The sequence below is a fragment of the Mytilus galloprovincialis genome, chromosome 8, assembly GCF_965363235.1.
Source record: "Mytilus galloprovincialis chromosome 8, xbMytGall1.hap1.1, whole genome shotgun sequence".
NCBI classification, from domain to species: domain Eukaryota; kingdom Metazoa; phylum Mollusca; class Bivalvia; order Mytilida; family Mytilidae; genus Mytilus; species Mytilus galloprovincialis.
Genome location: NC_134845.1, coordinates 28,213,725 through 28,230,171, shown reverse-complemented (window position 1 = coordinate 28,230,171; position 16,447 = coordinate 28,213,725). Strand labels below are relative to the sequence as shown.

Here is a 16,447-nt window from a genome sequence, read left to right as displayed (position 1 = left end):
TTGAAATCTATGACAACGTTATCAATGATCTATCTAATGAGGTAAAAGTCAAACGAACCCTGCCAATCATTCTAGTTAATCCATTGCTTGCATTATCTAAGAATATACAATGAAACATTAAGATGAAACCAAGGTCAGATGAACCTGCCAGACAGACATATACACTATGCAACTCACTCTAGTAGTTGACCTATTTGATATAGTATCTGAGAAATAGACAAGCCTAAAAACTAAACCTTGAGTAATGAACCATGAAAGTGAGGTAAAGGTCAGATGAACCCTGCCATTTAGACATGTACATCTTACAATCATTCCATATACCAAATTTAGTTGAAATATTGCTTATAGTATCCAAAAAATGCAGATAAAACATGAACATTAGTCCATGGTTGTATAGTGCTTACTTTACAAATTATGATTCATTTGAATACATACACCAAACAATGTAGTTGACTTTTCGCATATATAGTATCCGAGATACTGACCTGATCATGAAAAATTAATCTTGATCAATGGTCCATTTACCCTGTCTGACAGACATGTAGACCTTGCAAGGTCCTGTCTTTAACTCATAACAAGTGAGTATTTCACAAAACAAAAACTAAACATTTTTTAAAGCAGTCCCTGTATCATGATAATTAGGTCAAGGACATGACAAAAATAAACATTTTTTGAAGCAATCGCTGTATCATGAAAATGAGGTCAAGGACAATGAAACTACAGACATAATCTTTGTATCTGCTTAAAAGGTGTAACAGACCAAGGTCTTCTTCTTCCTGGAATAAAAAGCTTTTTTCAGATATCATCATCTTCATCACCAGAAAGAAATCACTAGAACTCTCATTTTGCAACATTTGTTGCATGATGGGCAAAAATAATCATTGTTTATCCTGTTCTAATGAAAAGTCAGTTGGTCAACAATATTTTCGGGCCACAAATGTATACAGAAATTTAGTATGGAACCAATACCCAATCCCCAATCTTTTTTCAACTTGATGATAGATTAATAGTTTCTTACTGAATGGCCAGCAGCAAATATTTCAGGCATATTCAGGACGAAAACTAATAACAATTACACAATAGGAAGATCATGAAAGGCAGGAATGAACAGCTGGAAATTTGGACTGCCAATGGAAAACAATGGTATGTTGTATTTGGACATTTTTTTGACAAATAACTTGACGTGAAAATCAAAATGGTGTCAACGTGCACATCTTTTTTGAAGTAAAATTATTGTCACTTTTGAAAATATAAGAGAAGTGCAACAGATAAACCTGATACTGTGGATTCATTCTTTTTCGTTTGATTCCAACTTTCGTGGATTTCGAGGATGCAGGGAAACCAAGAATTTAAACTTTCAACAAATTACATATTTGCTGTACATGATGTTATACAGATTTTGAAAATCCACAAAATCAAAAATCAACATAAGTGCAAGTTTCCCATGAAAATAAATGAATCCACAGTACCTAACAGGTGAACAGATAATAACAGATGGACTGGGAAATGGACAGATGGAGAGTTGTCTCATTGGCACTCATACCACATCTTCCTATATCTATCTATAGACAAAATGACCAGGGTAAATAAATACCTACCCAATTAAATATTCAAGGAAACCAAAAAAACATAAACACAACATTTCAACAATGTTATTTGGTGTGACCTGATCTTTGTTAATCATTACATTAATAGAAGGTTCCAAGTTAAAATCTAACAAACTTCATGAATTATCAAATTCTAATGGTGCAGTTTTGTTTTTGATTTCAAAATGTAAGTGTATTTTATAATAGTTAATGTATAAAATGTGTCACACAACTCTAGATATTCCAGCTGACTTTTTTTTTATACAACCTTACATCATAATACAGAATCCTTCTGAAGATGCATGTAACTGTTGCCACTGGACAATCATCAATCAATCAAAATATAAGATGACACAGGACCTTTACTTCCTCTTTAAGGCAAAAAAAACAAAAAGAAAACACACAACACAATTCAACATGAATTTTTTACTGATAATATTCGAAAATATGAAAATAAATTAAAAATGTTGGAACAAATATGCAATAAAATGAAATGACTAGCTTTGGATTTTCAATGGAATTCACCAACAATATAACATAACAGCACTAAAAATAACAATCACATTGAAATTCACAACATTTATAATAACAGATCAAAATATGCTTAGAATTAACTCAAATATTTTTCTGAAAGCTGAACAAAATTTTCAATGGTCATAATATATCAAAGGACCCTATTATTCTCTTGCACTTGAAATAATTTTCTACTAAATCTTTGGTTATTACCACATTATCAATCCTTCAAAAATAATTGTGCTTGTATAAATGTGCAATCTTTTAAAACAGTAGTTAGCAAATTTAACAAGAAGAATTGCTATGATATGGTCTGAGAAAAAAAAAAGATGAACTTTGAGAATAAAATGACTGAATCAAGCTTTCAACACATTTTCCAGGATCATTGTTCTAATTTCAGTGACACTTTATATGAGTTTGTGAAACATAAGTTTGATCAAACCTTTTGTTCTACCAGAAAAAATATTTACAATTTATACACAACTGAAAATAACTGAAATAAAACTTCAGTATAAAAATCAGTATTAAATCTTTAAGAGTTAGCTCCCTTATACTAATGAAGTCAAACCTGATACAGACAAATTTACAACATATTCAGCCTAGTTACGAGTTTATGCATAGTTTTGTTATGCTTGCAGCACCAAAATGCTATTTACAAAATTGCACTTGAATTGTTTCACATTAACACAGTAATATCTGTAATAACATCCTAGTATATATATATATATAAATCTGAAATATCATAATGCACACACAACATGAATGTTAATACAATGTGTTTGAATGCTGACAATAATACACAGTGTGTGTTGTATGTTGTATATAAAAATCAAATGAATAGTTGTGTAATATGGAGAAATCTATTTAGAATCATCTGTTTTGAAAATTTTACCTAAGTCTAAGGCTATCAAAGTATAATATGTCCAGCTTTAGTACAATAAGGTTTGTCTATTGATTGTTGGAATTTTATAACTTCCTATATCTTGTAAATGTAATATGTAAATACAACAAAAATAGCTGTTTTCAATAACAAATGTTGATATATGAATTTTATCCTTGAGGCTTCAGAGGAAAATCTATGCTACCCTTTCGTAATATATGACAATTTAGATCTACACTAAATTATGAAGGATATTTTGTCTCAATATTAAATATATTATGCAGGCCTAACCATACATTTGTAAGCAACTGATCAATCAGAATTCACTTGTTTGTGGCAGAAAATAAACCATTGCTATAAATACACAACACATATATCACAGTATATAAACAGTTTACAAGGTTATGTTATGTGAAAAGTCACATGTCATTGCACTAAATTCTTCAATCTTCTCTCTGGCTTATTTTCAGTCTGAGTGAGGTGTATCCTAATACCTGAAATAGAAATACAAACTGGTCAAACAAACTGTGATAAAGTAAGGCAAGGCCCATTGAAGCAACTAATCTGATTATTTAACAATAAGTGCATATAAATAAGAAGGTGTGGTATGAGTGTCTATACAGTCCAGATATTTACTCCAAGTTTCATAGCTGCAAAAACTTTTCAACTTTTGGATTTCATATAAAACAACAAACAAAAATATTAAAACTATGATTGTTTTGCTTGTTTTGCATGTCATGTCTAAATATAATCAATGCAAACCTCCAGGCGGCAGAGTTATTTGTTAATTGTATCATACTGTATTGCATAATTAGGCATATGGGGGAAATTCATGAGTTGCCAAACATTCTGAAGGCAACATCAAACTTAACAGTGTTGTTCTCATCTGATTTAGCATGTAACTTTGTTATTCTGGAGGCCAGTATTGCTGTCTGTCATTATTGACAAGCTGAATACAAGCAATTCAATTCGGAATCTATTGGAAATGTGCAATTTATGTAAAGAATAAATAAAACATGTAACTTTAATATTGATCAACAATGTATATCAATAAGCCTTACTAGTGACATAACATGTATCTAATACTGTATAGCGGGTTATTTTCGCGATGTACCTTGAATAAAGTATACAAAATATTTTGGCGGTTATTATTTTGGGGGATTTCAAAACTTTCATCAATATCTTTGCATGTTCACTTTTAAATTGGCAGAATTTATTTTGTGTTTTTGTTCTATCCGCGAAAATAAGCGAAAACTACACCCAGCGAAAAATAACCCGCTATACAGTACTTGTAAAAATTCATAATGTGTAGCCTGATTTCTTAATGAGAAGAGAAACATACCTAAGTTAACTTACAGTGGAGTCTCTTTCTTTAAAGGAAGCCCATTAGGTCTGGGAGGTCCAGAATAATTTGACCCAGGACCAACACTAATACTCATTGGTCCATGACCATTCATAATCCTTTCCTCGCCAGTAAGGTTAGAAATCTTGTTAAAATGTCCATTCATTGCTCCACTTTTAGTTATTTTAGGATTAGTAACAATCCCATTCCTCTTACGTCTCATTTCAGGGGAACGCATTTCTAAAGCACTTTGTCCCATTATAACATTTGACTGCTCAGTGTTGGTTTTTTGGTGAAGTTTTAACTTTTCCAAGTCATTTTTCATACTAATGAAATGTTGGGGATTAATCTGCCAAACAGGTTCATCAGAGAAATCGGCATTAGGATTTGTAATTATATTAATGGTGGCAGAAATTTCTTTATCCTTCATGTTAGAAAACTTAACTGGAGATTTTGCCAAAATGTTCAAATTCCTTTCTGTAATCGGTGAGAGTTTATTATGTTCATTATGGACCATAACCTCAATACTAGGAGTAATATTTGGCGACTGAACTGGGGACTGAGGCTCGCTAACTGGAGACAAAATTCTACTGACAGGCCGAGCACGGTGCCTAGCCATGGAACACTGCTGTAGTTGTTGTGTAAATGTCAGACATTCGTTACTATTAGGAGCACTTTGATTACTTTGGCTAGTAGATGATGTCATATTACTTGAAGATTTTGACGAGTTATTAGACGCAAATGATTTCCTTCTATCGAATGTCGAGTCAGGAGATTCTGATGGTGAACTATTCAACTGGTTACCATTGACAATAACACCAGTCGTGACTGTAGCATGTGTATGTGCAGAGCCAGCAGTAGACGTAGGCCTGGTCTCATTACTAGACGTAGAAGAATTGCTTCTGCTCTTTGTCATGGGCGTTGCACCATTCTCTTCCAGTAATTTACAAATACCTGAATGACCTGATTTCATGGCAACTTTTATAGGTGTCCTTCCAAACTGATCAGCATGGTTTGGATTAGCATGATACTGAAGTAATACACGTACACAGTGTTCATGTCCTTCTTGTGCAGCAATACACAAAGCAGTAGCACCTTGATTACATGTATGATCAACATTTGCTCCATTTTCAAGAAGAAGTTTAACGACCTTCTCATGACCTTGCCAAGCTGCTGACTGCAATGAAGTACGATTGTCATTGTCAACAGCATTTACTTTTGCACCAAATTTCAAAAGAAGTGAAACAATTTCGAAATGTCCCTGCCATGCAGAAATGTGAAGGGCAGTACGTCCTTCAAGATCAGTTGATTCTACATCAGCTCCTATTTCCAATAAATATTGCAATATATCTACTTTGTTTTCTAATGATAACATATAAACTGTCGATCTACCATCAGCATCTTTGTAGTTAATGTTTGCTCCTTGTTCATACAGATATTCAACTACTTTCCTGTGAGATTCCAAAGCAGCCACTCGGAATGCTGTTTTTTGGTCATGTGACCTGTGATCTATTGTTGAACCATTTTCAACAAGGGAAGTAACAACCTCAAGATGACCTTCTTGTGCAGCAAGGATGAGTGGATGGCGTCCATCATTATCAACTTCATTTACTTTGGCACAATGTTCTATCAGACAGTTACAGACCTGAAAAGAAAAAGCAAAATTTATTAATTATAAAAAGCAAAAAAGGTTCTTAATGTGAATAAACTAAATAATATCCAAGGCTTTTTACCAATTTTACAATAAAACTAACTTCTTATGCAGGCTGAAGATAAGCAAGATTTTTTATGACCCACTGTTATGCGAGTTAGAAAATATTAATGTGAATATAAATATTTGGGAAACAACAAACTTGGATAATCTCTTAAATATATACATGTATGTATACAAAACAAAGGAAGTTAGAAAATCATGTATATTGGTAAAAACAGGTTAAACACAAACAAAGTATCCCAAAAATAACTTAGTTTACAGCTTATTACTACCCTGGCAGACATTCACATGTGCCAAAATGGCACTCCATCTATGAAAACATTAGTATCATGTACTTGGCACTATACCATTGTATACCTAAGATGTCAAGCAACTGTCTGTTAATTTTGAGTCAAAAATAATAAAGCCATATTATACTCTTTAACTTTTTTTAATCTATGTAAAACATTTGAACAATGTGTCAAATTAAAACATATCAGAACAGTTTCATCAGTTTATTTACATAAAAATAAAAACAAATTTATTCAGGAATTTTAAAGAGATTACACATATATGTAAATGTTTATTTTGTTCAATGGCACAGTTTCAAAATGAATCAATTTTACATTGACACATTCTAAGATTGTATAACATAAAACACTTGGTTATACTTTAACAACAACACTAGAAGTTAGATATGAATAGAGTCGTTACACAATCAAAACATGGGGTTACACATTTAAAGAGCTAAAGGGGTGGTTACCTATAGGGGGCATACTTAGAGCTCATTCAGTTTCAATTGGAAAATCAGTGTCAAATATAAAAGAGAAAATCAGAAAGAAACTCAGGAGATTGACAAGGTACAGATTTACTTTACAGAATATGGTACTTATTCATCATTGACCATGTAAAGGCCTAATCTAGCTGCTTAAGGTGGTACCTAACACTACAGGGAGATAACTCTGTAAAATCACCTAAACGTTTTAATGACATTGTGTTGTAAAGGGAATGTTAAGCTTCTCAATGATCAAAATTGGTGTTTGTCAAACTGCTATATAACCAGTGTAATTTTTCTGACAAAATGGTTAGTTCAAAATTTTTGAAATTTTTATATTTTTGTTAGAGGGTCAAAGTAAATACATTGTCCAAATTTTATGAAATTTAAACGAGCCAAATTAATTTTAGTTAAAGTGTTGGGTACCACCTTAATAGAAGTTTTAACTGAATAAGATAACAATACTCTAAATGTCATTGCGGTTACTAGTATGCTGTATTTTGTGTAACCCTACATCTTTTTTTTATAAATAATCACAAAAGTCTGATATAGAATGTATCTATATAAAAGCAAAGTAAATGTTCAAAAGTACTAGGTTGATAATATCAATCAAATTAATAATGGCTGTTTCACAGTTACTCATACTTTCCCTTAATTTCTAAATACCTAAACAGACACATGACAGAGCATTAAATGATTCGATATATATATAAAAGATGTTGTATGAGTGCCAATGAGACAACTCTCAATCCAAGTCACATTGTATAGAAGTTAAAAATTATAGGTCAAAGTATGGTCTTCAACACAGAGACTTGGCTCACACCAAACAATAAGATATAAAGTGCCCCAAAAATTACTAGCGTGAAACCATTCAAACAGGTTTACATCTTAAATAAATCATATTACAATATCCATTACTCCACTGTTAGTATTAAATCTTATAACACTATAAAAACATAAAGCTGACTAATAAACAAATCTAACAAAAGTTGGTCAGGGTAATCAGATGTCTAGGTGAAAAATGACCACAAGTAGTCATTGCCCAAGGGAAGATAACTCTACACATGAAAACAGAATGGAATGCTTTGTTGTTTAATTTTATACACTGAGACCACAAACATTGACAAAATCTTGTTCAAGTGGGAAAATCTGTCTGAAAAACATTACTAATAGAACTATTTATGTTTCATTAATCCTTAAAATAAGCAGTACTTTTCATACATTTAGTGAATAATGTCAAGCGATTAAATGGATAAAATAGCCATCATTTGAAAAGCAATTTAAATAACTATAATACCAGTAAATGCTTTTACATCCAATTGTAAATGAATGAACATTGAATTTCACTAGAAATCGCTCCATGCATTAAGACCTGTGTCTGACATGTGTGATAAACAGAGTTACTCTTATTCTGTATACTGACCAGCTAAAACCATTTTTATCAAAAGAGACTGAAAGATGGAACACGTAAGCAAAACACAACTATGCCTCTACATTTCATTTCTGCTTCATTCATTATTCTACTGATAAAACTGTCTCTTTCGTAGTTTATAGTTAACAATTTCTTCAAAACTTAACTTTGGTACAAGTTTCTGTCATTGACATGACTTTGGAACCAGGTAGTTCAGTGGCTATATTTTCCCTTTTGTTTCATTAATTGGAGGTCAAAATGTGAAAATCAGTGAAATTGCATATAACTTTTTTGAACTTAATATTATGTGCCAATTTTTTTTTTAATCCATGAGGGTTCAGACAAGACTGTTGACAATTTGTTCCATGGAGTTAAAAACAGACCTTTACACTGGCTTGTAGAGATGAACTTAGTATCATCATGATTATCATCAAATTACATTTAAATTTCTACTAGGGTTAACCTAAGTGTTAAAATTTCACAGATAAAATCTACTATGTCATTGACTGTCCATTTGGAATTTTAATTTTAATGATAAAAATCTAAATAAAATAGATGTTCACCCAAAGGGCAACATTAAAAAGGTTTTCACCTCACTGGTAAAATATGTTTCATTCACCTCATGGCTTATTACACCACATCTTTATTAACCCTTACAAAGTAAAATCAAAGCGCTGTAAGCGCTGAAGGCAGTTAACCAAAAACCAAGGCAACCGTAATTATGAAAACTGTGGCAATGTTGCCTCAACATTAAACATTCATATATAGTACATTCATGTTTATCTAATGATTTCTTTATTAAGGCAAATAATTAATATGTTATCAAGGTTTCAAAAGCAATGCATATATCAATGTATATTTTTTTATGGTGAGTCTGCAGTGGTACAAGTTCCCAATGATTGCAGTTGTTCTGCTTGGTAGTTAACCTTGGTTTTATTTGACTGCTAGAAGTTCAAGTTGACTTAGTATGAACATGTAATAGTATGAATGGACTGGTTTCCCTGGAAAGAAAACTGAATTTGTGTTCTATAGTACAAAAGTTACAAGACATGAATCAGACAAATGTTCACTACAACAGGGATCAAAAGTGAGGTCTGACTGACCTGCCCATAGTAAATGTAAATGATTTGTTATTTTGTCCCATACATAGGAATATATATGATTTAGGGGTGGGGATCTCAACGGTTTTCAAGTTCTCAAACAGGTAGGGGTAGGCAGAGGATTTAGGGGGCAGGAGCGCCCCCTTTTTTTTGGGAAAAAAATTGGTTGCTTATATAGGGAATCACTGAAGCGTGACTGGACAAGGCCCCCTCAGGTCAGTCAGCGGGCCCCCACTTATGAAAATTTCTGGATCCACCACTGGGGGTAGGGTGACCCTAGGGACTTCCCCTACATTTCATTTTATTTGTTACATTGTCCCATACATGAATATATATGGTTTAGGGGTTGGGATCTCATTGGTTTCCAAGTTCTCAAACAGGAGGGGTAGGGTGACCCCAGGGACTCCACCTATATTTCATTTAATTAGTTATATTGGCCCATACATGAATATGTATTGTTTTGGTGTGGGGATCTCAACCGTTACCAAGTTCTCAAACAGGAGGGTTGGGGTGACTACAAGGACTTCCCCTATATTTTATTTGATTTGTAATATTGTCCCATACATGAGTATATACGGTTTAGGGGTAAGGATCTTGACCATTTCCAAGTTCTCAAACAGAAGGGTGTACATTGACCTCAGGGACTCCCCTATCTTTCATTTGAATTGTTATATTGTCCCGTACATGAATATATGGTTAAGGGGTGGCGATCTCAACGGGTTTCAAATTCTCAAACAGGAGGGGGTGGGGTGACGCAAGGGACTCCCCTATATTTCATCTGATTTGTTATATTGTCCCATACATGAATATATCTGGTTTAGGGGCGGGGATCTGGACCATTTTTAAATTCTAAAACAGGAAGGTTGGGGTGACCCCAGCGACTCTTCCTATATTGCATTTTCTTCCACCTTAAATTTGCAAAGCATGGGTTGTTCTCAGCTTAATATGAGCATCACTGAAGAGACATGTATTGTCGAAATGCGCATCTGGTGCAGGAAAATTGGTACCGTTAATGTTATTGATAAAGAATATTCCGATAATATATATATAGTTGCATTATTTGTGAAAATAAAGAAAGAAACTTTCAGCTACTTTAATTGACCTTTCAAAATTGAGAAAAACAAATAAACCTTCAAAATTGCAGTAATATGTTTACACTTTAAAAGCATCTCAAATGCATTATCATTTATCACTGATAAAGAAAATTTAGACTGTGACCATGAACATATATATTGTTAGATATATAACTGTTCCCAACTGTCACGTTGTATTGGATTTTTAAATTAAAATTTGTCAAAAAGTTATTTTGAGTTAAAATATTTTTCTGCTTTTTCTTTCTTTTACATATATATCTTTTGGTTTACAATTCTAGTGTTTATATTCATTTACCATGCATGGCTTTATTTTTTCACCTGCTTTGATTTATTTTGTAATTGATCGCCAAACCCGGAATTATCCTTATCCGCTTCCGGAATCGGATCCGATATTGTAAAATTTTGTCTTCACGGCCGCCATTGTTATGTGTTTACAATGTTGTTTTTGTCAATCAGATACGATTTTACTCGAATTTATACAATATTTGTCGGCGATTTTCTGTATAAAGCTAGCGGTTGAACAAAATGAACATCGATGTCATGAATAATAATGATAAAAATAAGATTTTAGCTCGTTTAATTGGAGACTTTGGTGACTTTGCATGGAAGGTTTGCAAAGTAAACTCTTATTTTCTTTCAAGTGGAAGGTGACTACGTCGGGCGAAGCTAGAAACCAACTATCCTAGTCGAAATTCCGCTTGCAAAAGTGGAAGGTCGCGGACCTCGGACCACAGCTAATTTGCACACCTGCCTCCCAATTGAAAAGCTACGAAAATTTCTTTTTCTAATTTGAAATTGCCGCCAACAAAATGAACAGTTGAACTTATTATATAACAGACTACTGACGTAGTTGTGCTACGTATTGATGACAAACAATATCCCTACGACTTTCGCCATTTGGGAAATCTAAACTACTTGTCTTAAGAGATTTTCGGCGATTAAATATTTCATACAATTGTTCTTTGACATCTAAGCTAAAAGCACAAGTTATCTAATGAACTACACAAGGATTCTTAATAAGCACTACTTCCTATGTGTAACTTCAAAACTTTTGGATAAATCGACGATCATTTAAGGTTTTTCTGGTCATATTTTTTGTAATCCAGAATAAAAAGTATTAAAAAAGTGTTCAAATAGTTATATATACATTTTGTAACATAGTAGCGAGCTAGATAATAACAATGGCAAGTATTTCAGCATTTATTGGGTAGAACACAAAACTAGGGTGCTCGCATAATGCAGCTTAACTGCATAAAAACAAATTACTAGTATAACTAGCAGTGAAAAAGGATTTCTCATGAACATTTTTAATTTCTCGATTTTGCAGGATTGTTCAATTTTCCGTGGCCAATCACTTATTAATGACCTTATTGTAAAATGTATTTTATACAAAGGTACCCCTGGGAAATTCTTGTCAATAGTAGTGAATGAATTACTTCATATACAGAAGGTGATATTAGTTAACATTTATATTGACTAGATGGCAAACTCATTCAACCAGCCTCATACATCACTGCCTAATCGATATTGAAGATCATATAATATTGAACTGATATGTATTAGTCACCAGCTGATGCTCAATACATGGCAGCATGCTCTAGTAAACAAAGTCTTTACACCGGACAAGCGGAGTGTTAATGTGAACCCAGGAAACATATTTCAGGGTTCAAATGTGGATTTTTTTCTCTTTTAATTTTGTTTTTAGAGGAACAAACCCGAATTGGTTAGCAAGCTAAATTACCCTGCGCTAGCACCCCCTACCCCTTTTTTTTGTTGTTGCATCATTTCTTTTTTTATTACTTTCAGGTATGACCCTTTTCTGTTGTACTATAATATAATACATATAACTATCTATGACCTTGTGACTAATCAAAAGCAATAGGAAACTTCTTCTCGTGTATTTTCCATATATATATATATATAGAATTTGATATATCCTATGGAAACCACTTCTTGACTATCTTTGACCTCCATCTTTGATATGATGACCTCAAGAGCAAATTGCTAAATAGTAGAGAACTTATGTGACAATATATACATCCAAGTAAGATTGCATTCTGATATAATACTCTAAGCATTCAGAACACTTATTTTAAAATTGACCAACACAGTCTGGCAGGCAAGAACCAAAAAATTATGAAGCAAGAATAAAAGAAATCTCTGAAAATCTAAGAGATAAACTGGTATTTGTACCATTTTTGGCAACTATCTTTCAAGTATGAGTATATCAATGTCCTTGACTAAGAACCAGAGAAAATTAAACCTGAAGGATGTCTTTCCAGTCAAAATATGCAGGTATTATGAATCACTAACAAAATATCCTATGACCTAACAGAGTTCCCTAAAATACTCTACAAATGACATATTTTAATGTACTATCAACCAAACAATTATATACTAGTGTCTTTGGTTACAAGATAAATAAGTTAATTGGTATAAAGAACTAACTTGTAATTTGTAGATATCTATCTATTACAGACAGGTAGTAAGGGGGTTAATGGTCTAATGAAGACAAGATCAATTTCTATGTCTTAATGACCCTGGTGATTCATTTAACTGTCACTTACAAAATTTGTGATGTTTTAACATGAATTGTGAGATAGTTAAATCCTTACATATAGTTCAATGATTTTCCTTACTTTATGATCTTTAAAAAAAACTTCAAAATTTTAGTAATAATCAAATGCTTATTTAGACAAAATAATGAACACTCAAGAAATTTAATGGTCAAGCTGGACAATTCCCAACTGTTTTGTCTTTTTTGCATTTATTACATGTATTGGGGGTAATTAAATACAAGTTTAATAATGCACACAACTTGAAGGTGCCTTTTAAAGATCAAACATGTATTTATATATATATTTTTTAAATCCTAAAAGACGAAAGAGCTAGCTAATATTCCTTCCGTTAAATAATGCTGGGTCTGTTGAATAATTCACATTGGGCTATCTTGAATGATCAATATAAAAACCTCACAATAAAATCAAAATAATCATCCCCATATTTCAGAAGTTACTTTCTCAACTTCAAAGCATAATAACCTGCAGAGTTCTAGAACCCTGCAGCCAAGAATACACTCAAAACCACTACACTGTTACTTATCTCACAGGAATCATGTAATGTGTGGGGATGATTAGGTTAACAGGGAAACAGTTTATCTTGGGGTGATGAAAGGATTTCATGATACCACTGCAGACCTGGCTCAATTTCAAAATATTTCTAAAATGCACATCCATTTAATCTAGAAAATATGCTAAAGTAAAAAGACAAATTTCACTGGTGAATAATGATGTGACATTAATACAAGATGCCCCATGTTTTTATTGAATCTTGCCAAAACATTTGATTACTCACCATAATTTAATAAGGAATGTTGGCAAACAAAGACTACACTGTGTATGTGACTTGTTAACAAGAAGATTCTTTGCAGGATTTCAATCAATATAGACTATGTGTTCTAAATGAGTTCCATTTGTCTCTTATAATTGAGAAACCTTATTTTGTATACATGTATAGCTGGAAATCAACAACAAGTGAATAAACAAACAACAATTCTATTAATATTTTGCATACTATTTAAAAAAAAAAGAAGGGTCTTGACTTTTTCGTATATTTTATATAAAACACTGTAACTGAGGATTTAGCAAATATATTGGACCACACCAACCATCAACAGACAACTGACTCCTTCCAAACAAGACAAGTACAAACAAAGACAAGAAAGACTAAACACATGGTCCATAGTAATAGCCTGACTGAATAGTACAAGTACAAATTGTGTCCATACATTAGCGTTCAAAAGTCCAGTAGCCCACTTCAGCATTAGGATCAAAAACTAGCTACACCTTTTAAAAAAGCATCATTTATATCTGCTACTTCTTTTCTGTTTAGACTAAGACCAAAAACAGTACATCATATATGTAATTTATGTATGTAAGTATAAAGAGGTGTGGAATGATTGCCAATGAGACAAAGGTGTATATATAATAATAATAATAAAAAATTCTTTATTCAAAGAGGGTTAACACAGTTAGTTACAATTACTAATCTTCCCTGAGGCCCTGTGAACAATTACAAGTCAAAATGTAGGACCTTCAACAATGAGTAAAACTCAATTGGGTATCAATAGCTATAGAAGACAAGTCAAAAAGTGAAACCATTCATGGAATAAAAACAAGTCTGATTAATATTGCAACTTGCACCACAACATACAGCAACAAACAACAGAAAATGGCCTTGACAACAAAAGATGAAAAGTTAATTTGTGTGACCTTGACAGTTAAATTAACACCTATACAGAATATACAATGTAATCACAGCCATAACTTTCTTTCTCAGGAAATGAACTTATTTGGAACAATAATACAAATGTTTGGACTTTTGAATTAAACAAATAATGGGCCAGCATTATATATATAAAATAACCACATCTAACAGCTGATCCATTGGCATCATCAATTTAGTAACTTGTCTGACCTTGACAGACAAAAAAATATAATTGTTTCAATCCTATCCCACCCCACCCCATACAGATGGGAATGACAGAACTCCTTAGGAGTCCAATTCTTTATGGCTGGTGAAAAGTTCAGTTAACACCTCTCCAACTTCATATCCCAATAAAAAAATCATTACAAATATATATATCAATTCTAACTACCTCATTACTGGCAAACTAAAACTTTGAGAAAAAGAAAAGAAATAACAAAAGCAATGAAAGGTGCCACAAAAGATCAACCAAACAGCTCAAGGCCAACTTTGCTTGAAATGTCTGCAGTAAGAGTTGCAATAACAAATGCTTACAACGAATCTTAATTTACAGAAACTTCTAGTCTTTGCTTGGGAAAATTACCAAATTATGACGGCTGGTCAAAAACACATAGTCTGTAAGGTTAACCCAAAGGGAAATGTATAGACTAGAATCAACATAATCATAAAGTGTAAATGTGCATATCTTATCCATTGATGAATTCCATTGATAAATTTAAGAGTTTGCATATACAATTCTACATATTTAAGAAATTATAAAAACAGTGTGAACCTGCTGGTGTGTAGTCATAACTCCTGTCAAACCAACTTTGTGATGACTATCATGGCTTAATAAAAACATCAAAAGTATGTCATTTTGACTTGCTAATATTATAATTTATGATAACACTTTCCCATGCCTACAGGAAACTTGGGTGTTTTTAAGTTCTATCATAAGTATTCAATTCTTATAAAAACAGTTATGGTATCTTAAATGATATAATTTATTTATTTTTTCACTGAGATTTGATAAAACAATCTTTCCCTTCTGTTCTAAGCAGCATATTGATGAGGAAGTTATTACAGAAATATCAGAGGTGCACCATCTGGTTTGGGTCTAGTTTAGACTCCAGTATTTTTGTAGACTAAACTTGTCTGGCACACACAGTTATAAGTCTGGTATCTTTGATGAGAACTTTTAGAAACTCAACTGAGGACAAATAGATTGATTGTGTAAATTTCAAAATTACTGTGATTTTTGAAGAATGGACAGAAATGTGTTAGTTATTGCAATTTCAGTAATGTCTGCATAAATAAATAAGTATAAAACTAAGAAAACACATATTGATATAGTATAGCCTAAAGAGAATTGAGAATCAATAATGCCAAGACCCCTCCATACCCTCTCTAGATATCTTCATTATCATCAGATATAGATTTTTGTCTAGTTAAATTCTCATTAACCTCTGGCACTGGTAACAAACCATAACCCATATGTCATAACTAACTTGTATTCTGACAAGATAACTATTTTTTTCCCTTGAAGGTTCACCCAGTATGCATACATGTATGCTTAAGTACTTTCGATCACTACAACTAATGATAAACATCATTACAAAAATGTAAAACTGCCAATTTCTGTTGTAATAAAAAAGCACAGAGCTCATGCTATAATTGCTTCTTCCCTTACACATATTCATTTGTACCACTTTTCAAGTCTACATATTTATAAATGCTTTTAAATTTCTCACTTTGCACTAAAACACTCTAAATTTAGAACATGTGGTTTAACCTATTTCTTAAAAATG

General features: G+C 32.5%; 1 protein-coding gene across 5 annotated transcripts in view; it reads right to left on the bottom strand.

Annotated features, from left to right (window-relative positions):
* Positions 1–1,997: 1,997 nt before the first annotated feature.
* Positions 1,998–16,447, bottom strand: part of LOC143085486 (uncharacterized) — a 74,738-nt gene continuing 60,288 nt past the window's right edge. For 4 of the 5 annotated variants that reach the window (XM_076261860.1, XM_076261859.1, XM_076261858.1 and 1 more), the window contains 2 exons: positions 4,336–5,966; positions 1,998–3,473 (listed from right to left, as the gene is read on the bottom strand). In XM_076261860.1, coding sequence (XP_076117975.1) covers positions 3,467–3,473; positions 4,336–5,966 — 1,638 coding nt within the window. In that variant the 3' untranslated portion in view covers positions 1,998–3,466. Of the gene's footprint in view, positions 3,474–4,321; positions 5,967–16,447 lie in introns of all 5 variants that reach the window. The other variant, XM_076261857.1, reaches the window with a different exon arrangement.